Here is a 26,423-nt window from a genome sequence, read left to right on the forward strand (position 1 = left end):
TTACCTTGTTTATTTTTATCATGGTGGTATATTTTCTCTATCAAAGAGATACTAAAAGCACACTATCTTCTTGTGGGGTCAGGTCAAGAAAACCAGTGTGTGTGTGTGTGTGTGTGTGTGTGTGTGTGTGATTCTAAAAGAAATTTTTGTACTTAAAATGTTTAGGGACCTCTGATCTATAATATTTTGGCTATCAACTTGACTTAGATACTTATGAAGAAATTTTAGGCCTTAAACAACTGTTTCTGAGGATAAGTCTTTCCAAACTGTACTGAGTAATAAACTTGAGGGTAGTACTGGTACCAGTTAATTCGACAGTGCCTTTAAAATGGAGACTCTCCCCTTACAAAATGTCAATGCAGATAATAATTTCAGGGTCATGCTCCAATATAGAAACAGGATGAAATCTGGAAACTAAAATGTATTTAATCCTGAATGGAAATTATTCATGTTCAGTAAAAATAACAGAAGCTCTATCAGCCCCTTGCTCTCTGTCAGCATATCCAGTACAACCCAGCTCTTCTTGACATTTTAGTCCACAGGCAGAATGTGATGAAAAGAGAATGGCTTTTAGATCCAGACAATCCTTATTTCACATCCTGGATCTATAAGTATCAGGTGTGTGGATTTGGATAATTCACTTCTAACTGGGCCTAATGTAAAAACATCAAGATTGCAAGGCTATTTTGAGTTTCAACGGTATACACTGCATTATGGGGATGAGAAAAATTAATTTCCCTCCTTGGGTGCTTTGGCTCTGCAGAGTTCTCATCACTTTAGTACTTAGAATTTCAGGAATGGAGGAACCCCAGTCATCTCTTATTTCCTTATTTTAAAGATAGAAACATGAGGTTATAGGACATCCATATGGTCATATAAGCATTCGTGGTAAATTGAGACTGGAGCTCAGTGTTTCCTGAAAATGAATTTTGTCAGCGACCAAATATAATGAGGAATTGAACTGAATACATGTTTGAGAATCTACCTAATGGTAGCCACTGAGCTGACCCTGGGACTCAAAAGGTGACGACGTTAACACAACCAAGAAAGTGACAATCCGGTGGAACACAAATACAGGACAACTACATCACAAGGTTAATGGTGATCCATCACAAAATAAAATACACTGAGCTATATCCAGAGGTAGAACATAGTGAAATCTAGTTTGTATTTAATAAAAAGATACTTTTCCAGCTATTCCTATCTGCCTCACTGTTTATTAATTTAGCATATATCTGTACATCCACATCTATGTATCAGACACTCTTAGGAGTAAGAAGGAACTACAGTACTCCTAATGACCTTGCAATTAAGGATACAAGGGAGACCTGAAGCCGAGGGGATACTGCAAGCAATTTGGTGAGGACTGCCCTAAGAACCAAGTGTAGAAGATCCCCTAATTGTAAGAACAGAAGGCAAGGTAATGCTAGGAGTCAATGGGGACCCCGGTCTGACCTCGGACGCTATACTTCAGCAAGTGCACTAACACTTTGCAGTGCTGGAAACAGGGCGGTCCCTCCCACCTCCCCGGCCGCCCTATCTCCGCTCTCCCTTGACCCCGCCCACCGGGCCACGCCCACGCCCCTGCACGCGCCGGCGCTGGTTGGCTGTCGCAGGCCTGATGAAACTTCCCGCACGCGTTACAGGAGGTAAACGGCTATAAAGTGAGAGGAGGCCGCGCCGCCCCGCCCCGCCAGTCTGCAGACCGCAGCCCGCGTGTGCAGTCTCACCGCCTGCTCACCCGTCCTGCTCGAGCCCAGGTAAACTGGGCTCCCGCGCCCTGCGCAGGTCCCCTCCCCGCACGCCTCGGGGCTGCCCCGGGAGGGGGGTGAAAGATGCGCTGCAATCTGGCCCCTCAGATGGGAGAGCAGGCGCGGATCCCGGCTACGGCAGATGCTGCGGCTCCTTCGGCTCCGGCCGGGGAAAGAGGGCGGAGTCGATTGTAGTGCACCTGGGAGCAGACGCCAGAGCAAAGACCACTGTTGTGGTCCCCGGTGGGAGGCCCGCTGCTTCGGAGAGGAGGCGGCGGCGGCGGCGGCCGCCCGAATTGCCTTCTGTTAATTTTATTATTTTTTATTACATTGTATCGAAGCCTGTGGAAATTTTCGCAGCCTGGGGGCCTTCCTGTGCATGGACTGGAGCGTGCACATGGCCTGGGTGCAGTTGGGAGTCCGGGGGTGGGGGTGGGAGGCACGGGGACTTGGTTGTGTGGTCCTGGTGCAAGGAGGGAGGGTCTCTGGGGTTGTGGATCTCGGCCTCGGGATCTGTACTTACCCCCTCACTTCCGGCTGCCTCCCTTTTCCACAGCCACCTCCTTTCCCCGACTCAAGTGCCTTGATGAGCAAACTGTATCAAAAAGGAGATCTCTTGAGAGCGCCAGGCGGCACGGGATAGAAAAAAGGCCAAAGAACTGTCATACCCATTTGGTATCTATTGTATAGGACTGGCTTCAAATTAAAGTTACTATTTTGAATAATGGCCCAGTTTCCCATTATGTCTTTTCTGTCTGTCGCCCTGGGTGCTTGAGTAATAACTTAAAAGGACTGAAAACTTTTTACTTTTTCATCGATTGATCGTATTGCTGAAAGATGAATTAGAAGCACTTTAGTCTTGAACCTGACCAGGAGTTGGTTGCTGAGATCTTAATGTAAAAATAAAGTGATAAAAAGTTTAAGAAGTTGGTAATTATAATAGAATGCACTTAAACAACACTGCAGTTTGGTCGCGGCTACACACATGTGACTATAGTGAGAACTTGAAATGCTGTCTAGTCCCAACTGAGTTGTGTTTTAAGTGTAAAATATACCAGATGTTGACGAGTTAATAGAGAAAGGCAATGTAAAATGTCTCCCTGATAATTGTTTGTACTGATTACGCGTTGGAATGATACTATTTTTGGTAAATTGTGTTAAATACATTAATATTTAAAATTAATTTCACCTTTTTTCTCTCTTTTTATGGATCTATTAGTATATTTAAAATTACATATGTGGCTCCAGAAGTTTATGAGGAAATAGGGAAAATTACTGGGAACAAGGAACCGCAGTGGGGAAAAGCATTGCAGTAGGACCTTTGCCCTCTAGTGAGACCAATTCCAATAAAAATAATAGGCGAAGGTTTTAATTTGCATTTTTTCTGCTGGAGAAATAAGTGTGTTTCTCAAACTTGTTACCTCTCTTTCCCATCCAAGTTAGTGGTTAGTATTTATCCTTAGACTTAATGGGATTCTTTAAGCAACAGTGGGAGGACCTAGGTAAGTAAATGATTCACTGATGACCTCATGTGATTTTCAAAGCACTTTCCCAGCCCACTTTTAAAAAAATTTAAGTTGTACAACATTGTAATTTGATATCTGTATACACTACAAAGTGATCACCCCCCAAAAGTCTAGTTATTATCCATCACCATACAATTGACCCCCTTCACACCTTTTACCCACCTTCTAACCCCTTTCTTCTCTGGTATCCACTGATCTGTTGTTCTCTGTATCTATGAGTTTGTTTTTTAGATTTCACCTATAAGTGAAATCATACAGTATTTATCTTCTAACTTATTTCACTTAGTATTATATCCTCATGGTCCCTCTACGTTGTTGCAAATGGCAAGCTTTCATTCTTTTTATGGCTGAGTGGTATTCCATTGTATATATGGTATAGAGGAGAAGGTAGATGACTTATCAGTAGTAATCTCATTTAAATCTCAGTGAATTTTCCCACTAAATCTCAAAGTAAATATCTCATGATTGGCTCTCTGGCCAGTGTGTGAAAGGGACTGCATAAGACATGTGATACTTTTATGTCCAAGTTGCTTGAGTTAATACCATATTTCATTAACTTGATCTCATCTCATTAAAAGACCAAACAAAGCTTTGGTTCATTTAGGTACAAATGAAATGCCCTCAGAAGATTGCTCAAAAATGATTGATATAACTTGAACATATATTTTTTCTTTATGATCTTTGTCCCAAATTATCTAGTTATTTGCTGCATATTTGTATTTTTTTTTAAATACCAAAATCATTTCTGAATCAATATTTTGGTAAAAATAACTGTTTTGAGTTGGCAGCATCCAAATAAAACGGCCCTTTATTTCATAGTTGAAAATTTGAAATTGAAAAGCAATTAACATTTATAGGAATTATTTATTTGCTTGTTGGCCCACAGGGATGAATCCAGCTGTTTTTCAGAGATGTTATCAATGTCCATGTCTCCCCCACTTTTTTTTCTTATTGACCAAGGCAGCAATTTGAGAATATTTTTGTCCTTTAGGATGTTTTGATGATGAACATTTTGTATCTGTCAATGTAATTTTTGTTGTTATTATAAAGCCAGGATATCGGTATCAGATAATATTGCTTTCTTTTTCTCTTTATAATTTTTTTTGTCACATTTGAATAAATCACTTAGAGGTTAACTAGAAGTTGTGAAGTGCTTATAAGAGCTATATAGCTTAATATATTTTAGTAATATGTATCATTTTCCATTCTATCCACTATATTCTGTTTTTAGTTACTACAGGTAAAGAGAGTACATTTAATTGTCGAGAAGACTATAGTAATCTAGAGTCTCATGGGTTTTTGAGGACTTTTGAGATTCTGGGCTGAAGAGAGTGGGGCTGGGATGTCTGGGTAGATTGGAGCCAGCCTACATGAGCATCTGTATCTTGGGAGTAAACCTGGGATGCAGAACAGAATGTGGCCTGAACACCACCAGCTCTGGCTGACCAAATCCTAAGGTAAAAGAGATGTAGGCTTTGGGTGCTAAGCTGCTGTAGCTGGCTGGGTATGAAGGTCATTCATTTTTTCTGAATACTTGTAAGTAAATTAAATTATTCTCTATTCCTGTGTGCCTGCCAACCTAATGAAAAAATTGCTGTAGATAGTTTACATTTTGATCTTTGGAGTAGTTTCTGCAAGGTTTTGGAATCAAGATTTAATACAGACTTGAATCAGATACTGAATATTTAATGGTCTCCTTTTCTCTCCATAGAGAGCCCATAGCTCCATTGCACCATGTGTGGCATTTGGGCCCTCTTCGGCAGCGATGACTGCCTTTCCATTCAGTGTCTGAGTGCTATGAAGATTGCACACAGGGGTCCTGATGCATTTCGCTTTGAGAACGTCAATGGATATACCAATTGCTGCTTTGGATTTCACCGGTTGGCGGTGGTTGACCAGTTGTTTGGAATGCAACCAATTCGCGTGAAGAAATTTCCTTATTTGTGGCTATGTTACAACGGAGAAATCTACAACCACCAGAAGGTAAACAGAATGGAACCAGAATATATCTTGATGTGATTAAACTTCATAGCTTGTTGGTTATAATCATTTTCTATATATTGCATAATGGTTTTTACTTTTCAAAGCACTTTCCATGTTTGTGATCTTGTTTGTTCCAGTTAGACTGGAAACTGATGCACAAAGAGGTGAATTGACTTGGCCATGCACAAAAAAAGATAAAATGGAGATTACAGTTCAGTTTCCTTAACTCTTAGAATCTTATTTTTTTCTTATTATGAATTTAAATATTAATTTGTGCTAGGCTCTGTGTTAGGTGTTGGGGATACAGTAGTAAATAGGAGAGGTAGGTTTGTGCTGTAATGGAGTTTATTCTATTAGGAAGCAGACAGAAAATCATTGTACCTATAGCAGGCATTCAGAAAACGTGAATATGGAACTGATGGGTATGGGAGATCCAGTTTTCTAGGAAGGGTGGTCAGAGAAGGCTTCTTGAGAAATTGACACTTGAACTGAAAACCAGTGGATAAGGATCAGCCCGCAAGGCTGGGAAGAGCATTTCTTGTAGAGGGAATAGCATATATAGAAGCCCTGAGGCAGGAAGCAGCCCTGGGATAATCCTAAAAAAATAAGATATGGTTGGGAAGGTAGGCAGGACCAGATCAAGCAGGACTTGGTATAGTATAGTAAGGGAGTTGGAGTACTAGTCTAAGAGCAAGGAAATTTGAGGATAAAATTTAATAGTTTAGAGGTGATAATATTTGTAGCTTTTCTATACTGCAGCCCTTAAGATATTTGTTGTTACTGCATACTTCCACTTAATCAGAGCCAGAGGACAGAAAGGCAGCCAGATGCAATGGAGTGCAAGAAGTAGGACTTTTAGCAGCATTAAAATTGGAACAGCTTTCTAATCGGGTGAAAGTACTCTTAGGATGAGCGTGGGTGAGGGGATGGGCATTCTGACCTGAGGAAGCTAAATTTGTTAAGAACCTTTCAGTCTGGAATTATTTGGCTAATGTTTCATGAGAAATTTTTTAATCTAAAATTTGCAGGAGTTTTGTTTGTCATCCTCATTTTCAACTTTTAATTTTGAAAAGTTCAAACTTTCAAAAGGTACAGAACAATGAAAACCTGTATTGAATAATTGTTCATGTTTTGCCATATTGGCTTTATCTCTCTGTCTATATATTTATACACACATGTTTATTTTTGGTTGTATTTAGAGTATATTATAGATATTATGACTTCTAAATATGTAAGGATGTATCTTGTAAGAAAAGGGACATTCTTCAACCTAACACCAGTACTATTACTATACCTAAGAAATCCACAATACCATCTAATATCTAGTTCATATTTCCCCAAGTGTCCCAAGAATATATTTATAGATGTTTTTGTTTGTTTGTTAGTTTTTTGGTTTGTTTTGAGCCCGATTTCATTAATGTTCATACCTGTGGTTGTGATGTCTCTGGGTATTTTTAAAGCCTCCTTAATATATGCCTAGCATTCATGGGTAGGGTTTTATATATTCTAGCCACCTTTTGGACATTTTTATCTCTAAACAGTTGGTTTTGCCATTGTTTGTTGTCTGCTTATAGGAACACTCAGTTATAGGCTTCTCACTTGAAAAGTATTTTTATAGTTCTTCACCAAATTCCTTTCATGTTTGTTAAGGGCCTACTATACATCAGGCATCGTTTTTCTAGATGTTTGGAGATGAAATGATGAACGGGGGAGTTAAGATTATAGTTTGACGCTAGTAGGAGGACAGGAGGGGAGCAGTTACACCGCCTTTTTTACTAAGCCAAATTAGTACCAAATTCATGAGAATGCCAGGTTGTATTATGGCAATTTTAGCCTGACTTTCACCTTAAATGATATAGGAAATTCCTTGTTTACATGAACAGCCTAGCTGCTTTTGTGTGTTTTGTTAATAGTTGTAAAAATTTAAACATTTTGAAAATATTTCTATTATAAATTAGCCAAATATGTTTTTATTTTCAAATGCAAACAAGTTCCATTGCTTCTGTCAGTCACCTATGATAATGCAGTTTGAACAGCTAGAAATCTGTCTATAGAGTAAAATGGACATTTTAGGCTCTTATAAAGTATTCTGCAATGTAAACTCCAAAGTCCTCCTGTTTTTGATGAAAATAAAGTTGCTACTAAAATACAGCCTGGCGTGTATTGGGAGTGGTGGGAGAATGAGTCAAGGCATGGAGGAATCTGAGTAAAGGCTGGGCCGTGGAGGAAGCCCTCTTCCTGCAGGGAATGGCAGGGACTTGCAGCCAAGCCCAATGGCAATGTGATTTCTGGATGGTGGCAAGATATGGTGGCTTTGTCTCAGGAAAGTAGGAAGTGGTACATGTGAACCATTGACCCATAAATTACCTGTGAAGTTCAGGCCCCAGAGTGGGGATGACATGGTGGGGGAGGGATAGGGGAAAAGAATTGGGAAGCTGTTGCTTACTGAAATCATTGGTTGCTTTAGGGTAATTTTTCCTTCAGGTACTTAAATCCAGAAAGGGCAGCAGAAGACCATTTCCAGATCCCACCTGCCAGTGACTGGGATCATCCCTGACAGTCTCTCAGAGTAGGGAAAGGCAACCAGGAGGTAGCTTTGTAGGTACTGGAGACGGCCAAAGCCCAGTTTCGGACAGTTCTGTGAGTCCTCAGAGACAAAAGGCTCACAAATTTATAAAGCAAGTGAGTCTGTGAAGCATGTTTTATAGGCCATACATATGTAAACATGTAGACTTATTTATGAAACATAAAAACATGTTTTAAATATTTAAACTTATCTAGAATTTCCACTCTATTGTCAGCTAAAAATCGTAAGTTGAGAAAGAGAGAAACATGCGAAGGACTTCTCACTCTCCCGGTTTGCTAGTGGTGGTGGAGAGCCCCAGAGTTTGGGGACATAACCTAAACTCTTACTCTGTATGTGGTGATAGTGACAGTCTTTCAGCTGTTCCTCTGGGGCGTGTGCACTAATAAGCTCCACTGTCATTTTGTCCGTCAGTGAGAAGTAGCTGTAATTGCATTGCAGTGGTAGAAGGACTGGGTGTTGTAGTCTGCCCCTAGGGACCAGCAGCTTTGTTTTGGATGCTGTGTCGCTTTTATTGTGATGGAATCATTTATTTTTTAGGGTACAATACCAAATACATTTGTCCTTTTGCTTTCAATTTTCATAGGTAGGTCTTTAAGGCTGAACTGGAAGAAACTGAATCAATACTATATTCCCAAACCAAAATCTTACAGTAGCGGAAGATAGGTTTCCAGCGTCATGGCAACTGTGCAACCTATTTCCTTAACCTACATATACACATATGTAAATATATTTGTATATACAGTATGTATATAATAATAAGCACTTCTCTGCCTCCATGCATTACTGTTCTGGTACATTCTCTGCCTTCTGTTTATCAGAATGCAACTAAAATTTTCACAGGTTTAGCTTTTATGTGTAGGATTGTGAGTTCAAACACACTATATTTTTTAATGCCATAATTCATCTAAATCACTAACATGCATGAAATGATTAGTGAGCACAGAAATATTGAAACAACTTGGAAATAAAAAATTGTTAGTGAGTGCACAAAGATTCTAACATTTTTATTGCTTCCTTAAGCTGCAACGCCATTTTGAATTTGAATATCAGACCAAAGTGGATGGTGAAATAATCCTTCATCTTTATGACAAAAGAGGAATTGAGCAAACAGTTAGTATGTTGGATGGGGTATTTGCATTTATTTTACTGGATACGGCCAATAAGAAAGTGTTCCTGGGCAGAGATACCTATGGAGTCAGACCTTTGTTTAAAGCTATGACAGAAGATGGATTTTTGGCTGTGTGTTCAGAAGCTAAAGGTAATGATTGCATTTTTCTATAGATTTTCAGTATTATTCTGGATTTTGTGTTTTTTCGCCTAGGTCGTATTTGCAAATCCCATAGGAAGCAATGTAAAATTTTACAATTGACTAAGTAAGTCATAGACCCTCTGAGCTTTGTGTTTTTTAAACCAAGGAGTTGGACTTTCCTTTTCAGCACTTATATTCTGTAATCCTTGAATTATAAATCTGTTTAGTAAAGTGATTTAATTTTTGTTGTGTTGACTTGCATTGTATCTACTTTGATTCCATTGGTATCGGCAAGTTTAATTAATTATACTGTAATATTAGGGTTGACCCTGCAATTATTGCACTGGGGTACCAGGCCATAGCTATAGCAAATGTTTATTTAGCATTTTGAAAACAGCTTTATTGATAATATAATTCACATACCATACAATTCACCCACTTAAAGTATACAATTCAGTGGTTTTTAGTATATTCACAGATATTTACAACCAAAACTATTAATTTTAGAAAAATTTTTTATCACCTCAAAAAGAAACCTTGTACTCTTTAGCTTTTACTGCCTGTCCCTCTATATCCATCAACCGCTGAACCTCTCTATGGATTTTCCTGTTCAGGACATTTCATATTAATGGGATCATGTCATATGTGGGCTTTTGTGACTGGCTTCTTTCACTTGCATAATGTTTTCAAGATCTGTCTATCTTGTAGCATGTGTTGGTACTTACTTTTTATAGGCAAAAGATGATCCATTACATAGATATACCACATTTTGCTTATCCATTTGTCAGTGGGTGGACATTTGAGTTGTTTCTCTCTTTTGGCTATTATGAGTAATGCTACTTTAAACATTTATGTACAAGTTTGTGTGTATACATATGTTTTCATTTCTCCTGGGTGTATACGTAGGGATGGACTTTCTGGGTCATGTGGTAGCTCTCTGTTGAATTGTTTGAGGAACTGCCAGACTGTTTTCCAAAGTGGCAGCAACTTTTTATATTTCCACCAGCAGTATATGAGGGTTTTGGTTTCTCCATGTCCTGAAAGACACTTTTTTTCTGACTTTGATTCTAGCCATCCTAGTACATATGAAGTACTGGTTCATTGGAGTTTTGATTTGCTTTTATCTGTTGGCGATGATCTCAAGCATTTTTTTTTTTTTTTTGTCTGTGTGCCATTTGTATATCTTCCTTGGAGAAATGTTTATTTAGTTCCTTTGTCCTTTTTTTTTTTTTTCCCCCTGCTGAGGAACATTAATTTTTTAATGTTTTTAAAAACAGACTACTTTTTGGAGTTTTAGGTTTCAGAAAAATTGAACAAAATACAGAATCCCCATACAGGGTGGAGCAAAAGTAGGTTTACAATTATGAGTACAAAAAACATGGAGTGTATTCTTGTAGTATTATTTATTAATTATTGTATTATTTGCCATGTAAAAAACTGTAAACCTACTTTTGCCATACCCTTATTTTCCTCCCATTATGTTCAGCAAGGTTGCAGAATACATGATCAATGTGCAAAAATCACCTGTATTTGATACACTAGCAGTGAAAACTATACATTTGTAATGAACAATCTAAAAATGAAATTAAGAAAACAATTTTATGTATAATAGCACCTAAAAGAATAAAACAGTATTAAGTTTAACAAAAGATCTGTAAAACTTGTACTCTGAAAATGATAAAGCATTGTTGAAAGAAAAGAAAAATTTAAATAAATGGAAAATCATCCCTTGATCATGAAGTATCCCCCAAAGTGATCTTTAAAATGATCCCTGGCAGAATCCCAAATGTCTTCTTTGTAGAAATTGACAAACTAACTCTAAAATTCATATGAAAATACAGGGACCCAGAATAGCCAAAGAATCTTGAAAAAGAACAAAGTCTTACTATAAAATAAGGGTAAGCAGGACGGTATAGTCCTGGCACAAGATAGACATATAAACCAGCAGAATAGAATTGAGAGTCCAGGAACTGAGTCCATACATCTGTAGTCAACTGATTTTCAACAAGGGCACCAAGACCATTCAATGGGGAAATAATCTATTCTACAACTGGTGCTGGGACAACTGGACATACTCATACAAATAAATGAAGTTGGACCTTTACCTCACACCATATAAAAAAATTAAAATAGATTAAAGACTGAAATGGAACAGCCAGAACTACAAAATTCTTAGAAGAAAACATAGAGGTAAATCTTCGTGACATTGTATTTCACAAAGATTTGTTAGCTGTGACACCAAATCGCACAGAACAAGTAATGTGTTACGTACTATTAGGGAATCCCAGTAAAGAGAACACAAGGCCAAAGTACATCACCGTTGTATCTCCTCTGGACCTGATTAACTCAATATAGAATTATAATCTACCTTTGATTTACTCTTGGAAAAAATTTTTAAGAGGTATTTTTTTTTCGCGTTTATTTTTATTTTATTGTTCAATTACAGTTGTCCCAGTTTTTCCCCATTGCTCTCCCTTGCCCCACCCCCAACTCACACAATCAATCCCCACTCTGTTTTTCATGCTCATGGGTGCTTTATATTTGTTCCCTAACTAGACCCTTCCCCTTCTTTCCCTCTTTATCCCCCTTTATCTCCCTCCCCACTCTGCTCTGGTCGTTGTCAGTTTGTTCCTTATTTCCAGTTTGCTGATTCTGTTTTGCTCATTTGTTTTACATATTCATTAGGTTCCACTTATAGGTGAGATCATATGGTATTGGTCTTTCACCGACTGGCTTATTTACCTTAGCATAATATTCTCCAGTTCATCCATGCTGTCTCGAAGGGTAGGAATCCCTTCTTTCTGCTGCATAGTATTCCATTGTGTAAATGTAACACAATTTTTTGATCCACTCATCTACTGATGGGCACTTAGACTGTTTCCAGCACTTGGCTATCGTAAATAATGCTACTATGAACATTGGGGTGCGTAGGTTTTTCTGATTTGGTGTTTCAGGATTCTTGGGATATAATCCCAGCAGTGTGATCACTGGATCAAAAGGCATTTACATTTTTAGTTTTTTGAGGAAATTCCATAGTGTTTTCCACAGTGGCTGCACCAGTCTGCATTCCCACCAACAGTGCACTAAGGTTCTCTTTTTTCCACATCCTCACCAGAACTTGTTGTTTGTTGATTTGTTAAAGATGGCCATTCTGACAGGTGTGAGGTGATATCACATTGTGGTTTTAATTTGTATCTCTCTGATGGCTAGTGATGTCAAGCATCGTTTCATATGTTTATGGAGCCTCTGTATATCCTCCTTGCCCTTTTTTAAATTAGATTGTTTTTCTTCCTGGTGTTGATTCATATGAATTCTCTGTATCTTTTGGAGATCAAACCCTTGTCCTGGGTATCATTGGCAAATATGTTTTCCCAAACAGTTGGTTCCCTTTTCATTTTGATGATGTTTTCTTTAGCCGTGTAGAAGCTTTTTAGTTTGATGTAGTCTCATTTGTTTATTCTTTCCTTTATTTCCCTTGCTCTAGGAAACATATCAGTGAAAATATTGTCATGTGGGATATCTGAAATTTTTCTGCCTATGTTTCCTCTAGGACTTCTATTGTATCATGGCTTATATCTAAGTCTTTTATCCATATTGAGTTTATTTTGGTGTATGGTGTAAGTTGGTTGTCTAGTTTCTTTTTTTTTGCATGTACCTCTCCAGACATCCCAACACCATTTATTGCAGAGGCTATTTTTACTTCATTTTATGCTCCTGCCCCCTTTGTCAATGTTAACTGACCATAGAGACATGGGTTTATTTCTGGACTCTATATTCTGTTCCATTATCTATGTGTTCTTATGCCAGTACCAGACTGTTTTGATTACAGTGGCCTTGTAATATAGTTTGATATCAGGTATTGTGATCCCTTTTACTTTGTTCTTCTTTCTCAGGATTTTGAGGTCATTTTTGGTTCCATATAAATTTTTGAAATACTTGTTCTAAATCTGTGAAATATGTCATTGGTATTTTAATAGGAATTGCATTGAATCTATAGATTGCTTTGGGTAGTATGGACATTTTAATGATGTTGATTCTTCCCATCCATGAACATGGTATCTGCTTCCATTTAGTTGTATCTTGCTTAATTTCTGCCTTCAGTGTTCTGTAGTTTTCTGAGTACAGGTCTTTTATCTTCTTGGTTACGTTTCTTCCTAGGGACTCCATTTTTCTTGTTGCTATAGTAAATGGGATTTTTTTCTAGTTTCTGTTTCTGATATTTCATTGTTGGTATACGAAAATGCCTTCAATATTGACTTTGTATCCCACTCTTTTGCCAAATTCATTTATTAGAGTAGTATTTTGGTGGAGCCTATAGGGTTTTCTATGTACATTTTCATGACATCTGCAAATAATGAAGTTTTACTTCCTCATTTCCAATTTGGATGTCTTTCATTTCTTTTTCTTGTCTGATTGCTGTGGCTAGAACTTCCAATACTATGGTGAATAAAAGTGGTGAAAGTGGACACCTTTGTCTTTTTCCTGATCTTAGGGGGAAAGTTTTTAGTTTTTGCCCATTGAGTATGATGTTGGCTGTATGTTTCTCATATATGACCAGAGGGTATGCCCCCTCTGTTCCCACTTTGCTGAGCATTTTTATCATGAATGGGTGCTGTACTTTATTGGATTCTTTTTAAGGATCTGTTGATATGATCGTGTGATTTTTGTCTTTCATTTTGTTTATGTAGTGTATTACATTTATTGATTTGTGAATATTATACCATCCTTGCATCTCTGAGATGAATCCCACCTGATCATGGTGTATGATCTTTTTAATGCATTGCTGTATCCGGATTTCCAGTATATTGTTGAGGAGTTTGGCATCTATGTTCATCAGCAATATTAGCCTGTAGTTTTCTTTCTTTATTGTGTCTTTACCTGGTTGTGGAATTAGGAGTCTTCTCTCTTCATGAATTTTTGGAATAGTTTGAGAAGGATAAGAGTTAGCTCTTCCCTAGATGTTTGATAAACTCCTGTGAAGCCGTCTGGTCCAGGGCTTTTGTGTGCTGGGAGTTTTTTTTTTTTTTTTAATTACTTTTTATTTCACTTTGTTGCCAGTTCGTTCAGGCTTCCTGCATCTTCTTCTTTTTTTTTTTTTTAATTGTATTTTATTGATTATATTGTTACAATAGTTCCAATTTTTTCCCCTTTGCTCCCCTCCCAGCAAACCCCCTCCCCCAGTAATCCCCCACCAAATCCATGCCCATGGTTTGTACATACAAGCTCTCCCGCTTCATCCTTTCATATATTTTTCTTCTTCTTTTTTTAAAATAAATGATTAATTTTTTTAACAATAAAAAATAACAATCCCTCCCTCTCAGATATTAAGAACCTTTATAATCTTATAAAGGACAATGGGCGAAGGTCTCAAGCTCCTCTTCTTGATTCAGTTTTGGAAGACTATATAATTCTAGAAATTTGTCCATTTCACCCTGGTTGTCAAATTTATTGGCATGTAGTTGTTCATAGTAATTTATCACAGTCCTTTATATTTCTGTGGTATTGGTTGTAATTTCTCCTCTTTTGTTTCTGATTTTATTCATTTGGGTCCTCTCTCTTTTTCTCTTGGTGAGTCTGGTTAAAGGCTTGTCAATTTTGTTTATCTTTTCAGAGAACCAGCTTCTGGATTTATTGAATTGTTCCTTTAGTCTCTGTGTTATTTAATTCTGCTCTGATCTTGATTATTTCCTTCCACTTGCACTGGGTTTTGTTTGTTGTTGTTCCTCTAGTTCTAGATGTAGGGTTAGGTCGTTTATTTGAGATATTTCTGTCTTTGTTAGGTAGGCCTATATTGCTGTGAACTTCCCTCTCAGGACTGCCTTCACTGTGTCCTATAGGTGTTGGGCTGTTATGTGTCCATTTTCATTTGTTTCCAGAAAGTTTGGTTCCTTTCTTGATATCTTTGTTAACCCATTTATTATTTAATAGCATGTTATTCAGTCTCCAGGTATTTGAATGTTTTTGAGTTTTTTCCTTGAGGTTGGTTTCTAATTTTAAGCCATTGTGAACCAAGAAGATGCTTGATATGATTTCACTTTTCTTAATTTGTTGAGACTTGTTTTGTGTCCTACCATGTGGTCTGTCTTTGAAAATGTTCCATGTGCATTTGAAAATAATGTATATTTTGCTTCTTTGGGGTGAAAGTTTCTGTATATATCAATTAAGTTCATTTGATCTAGAGTTTTGTTCAATGCCACAATATCCTTGTTGATTCTTTGCTTGGAAGATTTGTCCATTGTTGACAATGAGGTATTAAAATCCCCTACTATGAGTGTATTGCTGTCAATGTCTTTCTTGAAGTCCTCCAAAATATTCCTTATATATTTGGGTACTCCTAAGTTGGGTCCACATATGTTTAAATGGTTATATCCTTTTGATGGATATGTAGTGTCCTTCTTTGTCTCTTTATGACCTTTGTTGTGAAATCTATTTTGTCTGATATAAGTATTGCTACCCCAGCTTTTTTTTTTTCATGTCCATTTGCTTGGAATATTTTTTCCATCCCTTCATGTTCAGTCTGTATAGATCTTTTGGTCTGACATGGGTCTCTTATAGACAGCATATACATGGGTCATGTTTTCTTATCCCTTTAGCTACCCTATGTCTTTTGATTGAAGCATTTAATCCATTTATGTTTAGGTTATTATTGATAGGTACTTCTTCATTGCTATTTTTTCCCTTTGTTCCTCTCTTCCCCCTCTCTCCCTTTCTTCATCTTCTTAAAGCTGTTCCTTTAGCATCTCTTGCACTGCTGGTTTGGTGGAAGTGTATTCTTTTAGCCTTTAGGTGACAGGGTTTGAGTGATTAAACTAATTTTCCTGTTTTGCTTCTATAATGGACATGCATTTGTATTAACATATTGCGTATGAATGGTGAGAATTCTCGTCATTTGCATAATTTTAAATATTCAAATAAGGTTATTTAGACATTCAGTAATTTTTCATTTGCTTTTTTTATTAATTAAGGATAGTAGTAGCTTAATTGTTAATTTTGTGAAGTCATTTCATTAATATTAGCCATATAACCATATTTAAATCTTAACCTGCTGGAACAGGATTAAAGGGCATTTAAATACCCCGGTACGCAACGTGTTAAGAAGGGAAAATAAATAGGAATGTAAAGGGTATTAACTAATTATGAAAGTTCCTGTGATGTCATCCTAATTTGAATAAATTTATCTTTTTGCATTTGCAGGTCTTGTTAGCTTGAAGCACTCCACAGCTCCTTTTTTAAAAGTGGAGCCTTTTCTCCCAGGACACTATGAAGTGTTGGATTTAAAGCCAAATGGCAAAGTTGCGTCGGTGGAAATGGTTAAATATCATCACTGCAGAGACGAGCCTCTACATGCCCTCTATGACAGTGTGGAGAAACTATTTCCAGGTAATAAAGCAAAAGCCCACCCACCTAGTCCCCACCTCTTTCTCCCAAAGGAAAATTATACTCTTGCACCATTGGAATCACTTCAGTTTGAAGATCTATTTCCTATTTAATCTGGAGGTGGCATATTGGGATCTGGCAAACTCCACTGTTGAGCAGATACCATCATGATAGAAGTCGGCGATTGTTACCTCGTTTCAGTAAATAACCCAGCTGTTTCGCTTACTTTCGGTGTTCACAGGCTTTGAGATAGAAACTGTGAAGAGCAACCTCCGGATCCTTTTTAACAATGCCATTAAAAAACGTTTGATGACAGACAGAAGGATTGGCTGTCTTTTATCTGGTGAGGACTTGTAATATTTAATCTAATAAAATTAACCTAGTTATATTTCATGTGTATTTGTTTAAGTTAAATGATTTGTAGCTATCCCTGAGGTTTTGCCTATAAAATATTTACTTTATGACTTAATCGTTTCTCCATGATAGGATTAAACAGATTTTTTGTAAGCTGCGTTTAATATTTATGGTAATTTAGCAACTTAAAGTTACACTATAATTATATCATTGTTACGAGGCAGTAAATGTTCTTTAGAGTTGGGTATCGTGATTTTTAACTAATTCGAATACTGTTACCATTATCACAGGTTATATGTTAGATTTCTCTCTTATTAAGGTTGTCTTTTATTTTATAAAACTTGGGGATTTTAAGTGATGAAACTCCAATCTTGGTACTTAACAAGATGTAAGTCATCTGTTCCAACCTTTGCAAGGCACATGACTAGTACACTTACTGTCTCTCTCATAGGGGGCTTGGATTCTAGTTTGGTTGCTGCTACCCTGTCGAAGCAGCTAAAAGAGGCCCAAGTCCAGTACCCTTTCCAGACATTTGCAATTGGCATGGAAGATAGTCCTGATTTGCTAGCTGCCAGAAAGGTAAGACACTGTCTCTGATTGTTATGTAGTTAACACTGTCTCTGCCTGTTGTTAGAAAGAAAATTAATAATTGATGATTCTGTACTTTTGCTGCTCTGTTAACTCCAGCAATTGTTTTAAATTAAGTATATTAAAATATAATGAAATGCTTGTTTAACATCAACTATATTTTACACTGTATTCTGGGTACTTTTATCTCCCATAGTCAATGAAGTTCTCACAAAAACCCTGTGATGATAATTCTCCTTTTGAAAGTGAAGGCCTGGTACAGTGGTTAGGATTGCAGGCTTTGAAGCCTGACTATTGGTTTCAAATCCTAGCTCCACATGCAGTTCCTCACTTATGCAATGGGAGTAATCATATCTACTACAGGAGAGTTTATAAGTGAAAATTACATAATTCATACACAGTGCATAGGATAGCGCCTAGCATGTAATAAGTATTTGGTGAATGGTCGCTATTGTTATTATTTAGTTTTTGTTTGTTTTTTTAAATAGACCACTATGTTAAGAACTATGCATAAAGGGAACCTGGTACACATTCGGTGTGCAGGAGAGTTCATCTCTACTCTGGAAAAACTTACATAGAATGATTGAAAAAAGAGCTAGGGGGCAATTCCAAAGCAAATTGACTAATGCTGAAAGAATCCAATAGCCAAAGAAAATAGGATATGGGGAGGGGCCATTTCATTGAGATATAGCATCTTGGGTATAAAATCAGGCATTGTAGGAAGGCTGAAAGGTGGCCAAGGTTAGAGCAGGATCCTGTTGGACTAGGGAGAGATGAGGTGAGCTGGGTGATATAGGTATGTGTTTGGTGGATGGGTTCATATGCTAATTAGAAGCCTCTTGACTGTTAAGTTAAAGTCTTGGAGTGGCAGAGGCTGATGGTGATTGAGTGGAGGGGAGGGACCAGGTAGGGGCAAGGGAACTTGATTAGGTGGGGCTTCTATGTGGTGGCCTGGAGAATCATTTCCCCAGATTGTGGTGGCTTATAGAACCCCTCCCCTTATTTTGCCTCTTTCTCTGCTGTTGTTCTTGATACATTGTGACCTACTGTCATGTTTCATTTTCAAGGGAAGTTCTGTTCTTTAAATAACAAGTATGTGGGTATTTATGTAATCAGGTGGCAAATCATATTGGGAGTGAGCACCATGAAGTCCTCTTTAACTCAGAGGAAGGTATTCAGGCCCTGGATGAAGTCATATTTTCCTTGGAAACTTACGACATTACAACAGTTCGTGCTTCAGTGGGTGAGGTATTTTATGATATCAAGAAGACTTTTTAATTCTGAAAAAGTATAAAGTTTAAAAAATATGATTTTAAGCAATAGCTTAAAAAACAATACTCAAGAATGCATGCAAATAAAATTCCTATGTCATCAGTTGTCTAAGATAAGACCATTTAAGAATTCCTCGAATCTCTTGGAATGAGAGGAACAGTAAATACATAGTTAAACTCATATATAGTATCACTACTTATATTTCTCCAAAGAATAGATCCATATTTTCTGCAACTCATCCCTCAATTTCTCTGTATAAAGTTTTTTGGACTGTATAGGGAAATAGGTCTATGTTGTAACTACTTTTCTGTAAGGAATACTCATTTTAGATATATCTTGGTAAATATTTCGTCATACAACTTATCAGTCAGTAACAATTATTACCCAGCAAACAATACTAGTTTTACCCTGTGGATACCTACTGAGATCAGAAGTATACTTCAGATCAGACTGACCCAGTGTTGTTGATCCTCTCATATGCTACCGGCTTTGATATGCTTCTCTTTTAAGAGACTCAGAATCTAACAGGACTTATTTCAGGGGTGATCTTGTCCACAAGGGAGCAAAAATACATGAACAGATACATAGATGGTATATATAGTATTAATATTTCACTGGGAACAATTAGGAAAAATGTCTAAAAAGTTTCCCTATGAGGCGATAATGAAAGTAGTTAAGAACAAATACTGGTTTACAGGGATGTGGAGCAGGAACCAATGCGCATCTTTTAATAGTTTATGTAGTATTCTTAACTGTATATTAACTTGGTGGATGGGTAGTATTAGAAAAAAATTTAAACTAGCAAAACTTGAACTCTTACTGTTTTTGTATACTTAAAGTCATGCTTTTGTAATGAAGTAGCCCAAAACCATTCCACAATTCTATATATAGGTTTTACATTTTAATGCTTTTAGACCATGAATGTCTGCCTTAAAATTTTGCTAAACTGAACAATGATGCAAATAACTAAAGAAATTCATACCTTTCATATTAGTGTCACTATGCAGAAATAATAAGAATCTACTCTAAAGTAACTCTTACAGTCATTTCCAAAAGCCAAATAATAGACATTCTGGTGAAGAGTTATGGAGACATTAACAATCATTTCTGTCTCTTATTTAAGGTATGTACTTAATTTCCAAGTACATTCGGAAGAACACAGATAGCGTGGTGATCTTCTCTGGAGAAGGTTCGGATGAACTTACGCAGGGCTATATATATTTTCACAAGGTAAGCATTTGGAAGTGGAAGGGCATTGGTGTTAGATTGAGAAAAGTATGAATTATTTGACTATTTTCTATCACCTGTCTTTTTAGTATAGCAATAGTACTATTGATTATCTTGTGACATATATGAGGAAATCTAATTGTGTCTGCTTTGTGTTTCTTTTGGGGAGAAATAAGTCTTAATTGTGTCAGATAATCTCTATTCTTTAAAACTAGTAGAGCATGGGAATCCTGTTTCTTGCATTTCTTAGTCCCCTGTGATGTTATGGTCCTTGCACAGTGTGCCCATTTTATTTGCTCTTTGGTGAGGGAAGATCTGTTTTATACAGCCTTGACTGCCTTTACTAAACTCTGTTTCGCTTTTTGTCTTACCTGCCTTTAAAGTTGGAGTATGTGTAAGAGTAAAAAATAAAAACTTTTATTTGCCTAAAGCCAAACTATCTGGGTATGAGTAACTTTCAGCTCTTTGTTTGTAAAATAGGCTCCTTCCCCCGAACAAGCCGAGGAGGAGAGTGAGAGGCTCCTGAAGGAACTCTATTTGTTTGATGTTCTCCGTGCGGATCGAACTACGGCTGCCCACGGGTAACTCAGGAAAATGGAGCCTGTCTCTTAGTCCCAAAGGAATTAGGCTAAATTCGAAGTGCTGTTGTGGGAATGGTGAGATGGAGTTTCCACCTTCAAAGTATAACAGCATTGTGTTCATATCTGAACAATCTAGAGAGAAGGCAGTTGCAGCTCTTTTTAAGTCTTTAAGGGCAGTGAGGATTATACACTTCCTTGTATCAAGTGTTGAGTGCGTGCCATGCCTGTTTGATGCTTTGGTGACCCTATGTAGGGATGGAGCAAGGAAGATGCATAAGGCTTGATTAGATTATAGGTTTTATGATCTAATCAAGGTTTCTTTGGTATCATTTCTGGTTGGCTCAAGTATTCACTTTTTAGTAGTTGGCTCAAGTGTTCACTTTTTGGCTGGACATGTTCAAGTATTGAAGAGTTACTGTACATGATAAAGAACCAACATTTAATATCTTAGTTGCTTCTACCAATCACACTTAGATTAGAAATAATAAAATATGGGGCTGGAAATTAACTGAATCTGTGGTTATGATCCTATGTGTTTGTCCTACTAAGAAGTGACCAGGATTCAGGAAGCAGATGATGTGGCCTTAATCAAAACACTGGAACACTGATTTATACTGAATCTTGTATGTAGATTATTAACCAGTTTAGTAAAAAATTTAAATTATCATTACTGCTTTTAATAGGATAAGAGATGGTCTGACCTTGAAAGACCTTTGGAGTCAGAAAGGTCAAGGCAAAGGACATTCTTAATGATCAGGTCACTCCAAATTCTTTTATTGATTTTATTTTTTTTTAAATATATTTTATTGATTATGTTGTTACAGTAGTTCCAGTTTTTCCCCCTGCTTCCCTCTGCCCAGTACCCCTCTTCCCTCCAGCAATCCCATCCCCCTTAGTTCATGTCCATGGGTCATTCATATAGTAAGTTCTTTGGCTTCACCCTTTCCTATATTATTCTTAACTTCCCCCTGTCTATTTTGTACCAACCGATTATGCTTCTTAGTCCCTGCACCATTTCCCCATTTCTCCCCCTCCCGCTCCCAGCTGATAACCCTCCAAATGATCCCCATACCTATGATTCTGTTCCTATTCTGGTTTGCTTAGTTGGATTTTGTTTTTATTTTTTAGATTCAGTTGTTGATAGTTGTGAGTTTGTTGTCATTTTAGTGTTCATAGTTATGATCTTCTTTTTCTTAAGTAAGTCCCTTCGACATTTTGTATAATAATGGCTTGGTGATGATGAACTCCTTTAGCTTCACCTTGTCTGGGAAGCACTTCATCTGCCCTTCCATTCCAAATGATAGCTTTGTTGGATAGAGTAATCCTGGTTGCAGGTTGCCTTTTATCACATTGAATACTGCTTGCCAGTCCCTTCCTGCCTGCGAAGTGTCCTCTGAGAAATCAGCTGATAGTCCTATAGGTACGCCCCTATAGGCAACTCTCTGCCTTTCTCTTGCCGCCCTGAGGACTCTGTCTTTATCTTTCACTTTTGGCATCTCAATCATGATGCGTCCTGGTGTGGTGCCCTCTGGGTCCAGCTCGCCAGGGACTCTCCATGCTTCCCAGACCTGTGTGTCCATCTCCTTCATAAAATTTGGGTAGTTTTCCTCATTTTTTCAGTTCTTGCTTCCTCATTCTGCACTGGTTGACTGTTTTTTTTCTTCCTTATGTTCGAAATCATTGGTTTGAACCCCGGTTTCCTTCCTTTCACCATTGGTTTTGTGTGGATTTTCCTTTGTTTCACTTAGCATAGCCTTCACTTCTTCTATTATGCGTGTGCTGTACTCAAGCATATCTGTCAAGCCTGTGAGCATCTTTATCACCAGTGTTTGGAATTCTGCATCTGTTAGGTTGTCTGTCTCCTCATCTGTGAGGTTGGCTATCTCCTCGTCGCTTAATTCTCCCACTAGAACCTTGATCCGTTCCCCCTTTTGGGCCATACTTCTCTGTCTCCTCATTCTGGCAGGCTCCTGTGTTTGTTTGCCTCCATGTCCCAGGTAGAGCTGTCCCTACTGTTACATTGTAAGGGTGGAGCCTTGGGGATTCATCAGTATAGGGCGACCTGTTTCACCATGTTGTGGCGTTGTATGTGGGGTGGGGTGTCTGAGAAGGAACAATGCCGCTTGTCCAGCACTCGCCCCCTTTCCAGGCACTTCTCCCACTTCCACACTGGACTGGCACCCCTCTAGCTGCTGCCCTGGCTGTCGTTCCCAGAGTGGGTGGGTCTGCGGATGTTCTAGGTCCGTGGGGGCCCTTTAAACAAGCGGATTCTGCTGGTACCAGCAGTTTCTGCCTCCACCCCAACCCCCACTGGTCTGCACAGTCAGAAGCAATGAGGCTTGATTTTCCCCAGTGCTGGGACCATGGGCTGCGGGGTCGTCGTTGAGGTAGGAACACTCCCCAGGTGTCCCTCCTGACTTTTTAAAATGTGTGACTGAGCTTTCTGCTGGCCTGCCACTGCTGCCATGGCTGCCACCACCACACCACATCCTCTCTGCCCCAGCTCCGCCCCTCCTACCTGTCTGGTGAGTATTTCTTATTTATATCTTTGTTCGCTGGACTTCCATGCAGTTTGATTTTCTGGAACTTCTGGTTGTTTCTAGTTTTGAGGTAGTTGTATTCCTTCTTAGTTGTGGAGGGAGACACAGTGTGTCTGTCTATGCCTCCATCTTAATATCTGGTCTTCTTATCATCCTGTGACCCTTTTACTGCTTTTTGAAATAGGAATTTACTTGTTCACAGAAGGGAAAGTAATTATTCTCAAATGGTTTGTTTCACTCCCAGAGGAGATAATACTGTACATATCATACCAAATGAAGGTTTTTGTATTCAGGCATTCTTATAGGGCAGTCAGTTAGGAGGACTATAAAAATGACATAATCTTAATGACTTAGAGGCTGTTTGAATTGCTAGGAAACTAAATCACAATCTAAACTGACAGGCACTAAGTATTCATTTTGATTTAGTTTTCTTCTCTTCCTCTTTAAAGCCTTGAATTGAGAGTCCCGTTCCTGGATCATCGATTTTGTTCCTATTACTTGTCTCTGCCACCAGATATGAGAATTCCCAAGGTAGGTGAATCAATTGAAGATACTGGGTTGGTCAAAAAATTCATTTGTTTTTTTCTGTAAGATGGCTCTGGTAGCGCTTAGTTGTCTTTAACGTCATTTGAAACAATTTTGTTAGATTGTATTGTGACAGCTGTCATATCAGGGTGCATTTTAAAAAAACATCAAAATTGATGAATTTTTGTGAAGCTATTTTAATATTGAAGATGCAAGAAAACACACATTTTCAGCATATTATGCTTTATTATTACAAGAAAAGTAAAAAGGCATCTGAAACAAAAAAAGATGTGTGCAGTGTGTGGAGAAGGTTCTGTGACTGATTGAACGTGTCTAAGGTGGTTTGCGAAGTTTTGTGGTGGAGATTTCTCACTAGATGATGCTCCATGATCAGATAGACCAGTTGAAGTTATTAGTGATCAGATCAGGACATTGATTGTGAACAATTAATGCTATACTATGCAGGAGTTAGCCAACATACTCAAAATATCCAAATCAACCAAGTTATTGGTGAAAATGAAAAATATGTCTTTATTTTATGGAAAAAAACTAAATGGACTTTTTGGCCAACCCAATAAAAACTGTCCATTGATACTGGTTGTATATTGAGCTTTTACTGGTGCTCCTTTTGTTTTCATGTCAGAATGGGATAGAAAAACATCTGCTGAGAGAGACATTTGAGGACTCCAACCTGATACCTAAAGAGATTCTCTGGCGACCAAAAGAAGCCTTCAGTGATGGCATAACCTCAGTTAAGAATTCCTGGTTTAGGATTTTACAGGAATATATTGAACATCAGGTATGATGTTTTTAAAAATACTTTGTGGACTAGGACATTTTGGATGCCAATTTTATTTTGTATTTAGTTTAAATGTTTTGTGTCTGTAGGAGAGATTTCCTCTTTTATAAGAATCAAGTAGCATGCAGAATTATAAAATAGCATCTCATGTTAAAAGAGAAGAGACTTAATCATCACTGACCTTCACTTAACACATTTTGGGGCACCTGCTGGGAGCCACATATTATTAGGCATAAGTGCAGAAAACACTCAGAGCCACCACAGATTAGAAATATGCATCTGAATTTTCTTTAAAAGTTTCACAGCTATGCATTTTCTAAGTGATGGGTGATTCAGAGGGTCTCTGGCATTACTTACAGTCAAGCCTTTAAATACCTTTTTTTTCTTTTGATTTTATGAGCCAGTTAGATACAAGAATTTCCAGCTGTTTAAAGAACCATTTTGCTTTTATATTCGTACAGGTTGATGATGCAGCAATGGCAGCTGCAGCCCAAAAGTTTCCCTTCAACACTCCTAAAACTAAAGAAGGCTATTACTACCGTCAAATCTTTGAACGCCACTACGCAGGCCGGGCTGATTGGCTGACCCATTACTGGATGCCCAGGTGGATTGATGCCAGCGACCCTTCTGCACGCACTCTGACCCATTACAAGTCGGCCACCAAAGCTTAGGCATGTTCTAAGCTATAGAGTGAAAGTAAATGTTTCTTCTTATTGTGAAGGGGAGAGGACTTGGGGGCTAGAAGCATAGCAATGAGCATCCTCCGTCCAGGGGGTGAAAAAAAATAAAAGTCTTAAATCTAAAAGATTGCTCTAGTCATTTATATTCCTACTGTGCTTTCATTAGAGGTGACTAGAAACTGAGCAGCTTTTACTGTGTCCCAGTAAGGTAGAGAGTGAGCAGGGAGATGGGGAAACGGGCAGATGTTTGCTGCGAGAACTCACAAGCACTCTCTTGGCAGGGCTGCGTTGTCTCCTGCTGACGTGGCCTCCTTCCAGTCCCTTCCTCTTCAGGGTATGGTCTCTGACTTCCCTCTCTCAGTTCTTTCTGCATTCTTCACGACTGGCTAGGCAGACTCTGCAGAAGTTAGTCCTTTGCAGGAGTTCACGACAGCTCTGTTTTGTAAGACAGTAATTTGGACTTTTTGTTGTTGTTGAGCCAATGTAACGTGTCTTCTGGAACTGTTAATGGTGAATGGCACCAGATGTTAGACCTTGGTCCTTAAGTTTGGCTAAGAAGGAATTCAGAGTCAAGACTCAAATACAAGCGAAAGGTTATTTAGAAAGTCACAGAGATAGAAGAAGTGCACCAGCTGGGCTGCATGGACTCAGGAAACAAGCTACAGAGGCAAAAGTGGGGCACTTGGAGCTGAGGAGGAAGAATGCAAAGGTATGCACCTTGAGGGAAGAAAGGGAAAGGAAGGTGGCAGCACACACACTGGGTCCTTTGTCTTAAGGGTTTTTATCTATTTCCCAAAGGCGGGATTTTAGGGGAGGTCTCGGGAGGATCTCAATAGAATATTCCAGTTTTTCAGGTGTGTCTTCTCAGTCTTGCGGTCTCCACTGACTGGGTGGTGCCAGGACAGGGGGTCCTTATTCAGCACAGTTGGTGCTGATGTCAGCCATGGTGTCACTCCACGTGGCCTTACTGATTTTCTGGGCCTGGAGCTGAAACACAACTGAGGGCTAGCTATTATCTCTAGTTTAACTAAAACTCTGTCTCTGATCTATAGACCCAAGACCTGTGCAGTTCAAGCCTGTGTTCAAGGTTCAACTATACCTTGCAAGACTGAGGTATGGCATAAACCTCAAACTGCCAGATTTTGAAGGTGAGAGTTTAGCTCCAGATTTTAAACTTCAGTGACTATGAAATCTGGCATATTTAGATACCACCCAAACGTTTGACAGTAGAGATACTCAGTTCAGCCAGCTTCATAGTGAACTCAGTCCTACAGGTCAACCATAACTGCAGCAGCTCATTGGACTTCAACCTGCACGTGAGGTCTACATAAAGCTTTTGGCACGTGGTATAAAGTTAGCCTTTTCTTCTGCAACTAAAAGAGAA

General features: G+C 38.3%; 1 protein-coding gene across 1 annotated transcript; it reads left to right on the forward strand.

Moving 5' to 3' along the window:
- Nucleotides 1-1,662: 1,662 nt before the first annotated feature.
- On the forward strand, nt 1,663-25,164 carry ASNS (asparagine synthetase (glutamine-hydrolyzing)). The gene is made up of 12 exons (XM_090287208.1): nt 1,663-1,760; nt 4,989-5,260; nt 8,868-9,105; nt 16,291-16,476; nt 16,715-16,816; nt 17,279-17,406; nt 18,532-18,658; nt 19,811-19,917; nt 20,395-20,495; nt 23,485-23,566; nt 24,204-24,359; nt 24,821-25,164. The coding sequence occupies exons 2-12, from the start codon at nt 5,012-5,014 to the stop codon at nt 25,028-25,030; spliced, it is 1,686 nt and encodes a 561-aa protein (XP_090143334.1). The 5' UTR covers nt 1,663-1,760; nt 4,989-5,011; the 3' UTR covers nt 25,031-25,164.
- Nucleotides 25,165-26,423: the final 1,259 nt, after the last annotated feature.

The sequence above is a fragment of the Furipterus horrens genome, unplaced genomic scaffold (genome assembly GCF_987537825.1).
Source record: "Furipterus horrens unplaced genomic scaffold, mFurHor1.1.pri manual_scaffold_9, whole genome shotgun sequence".
NCBI classification, from domain to species: domain Eukaryota; kingdom Metazoa; phylum Chordata; class Mammalia; order Chiroptera; family Furipteridae; genus Furipterus; species Furipterus horrens.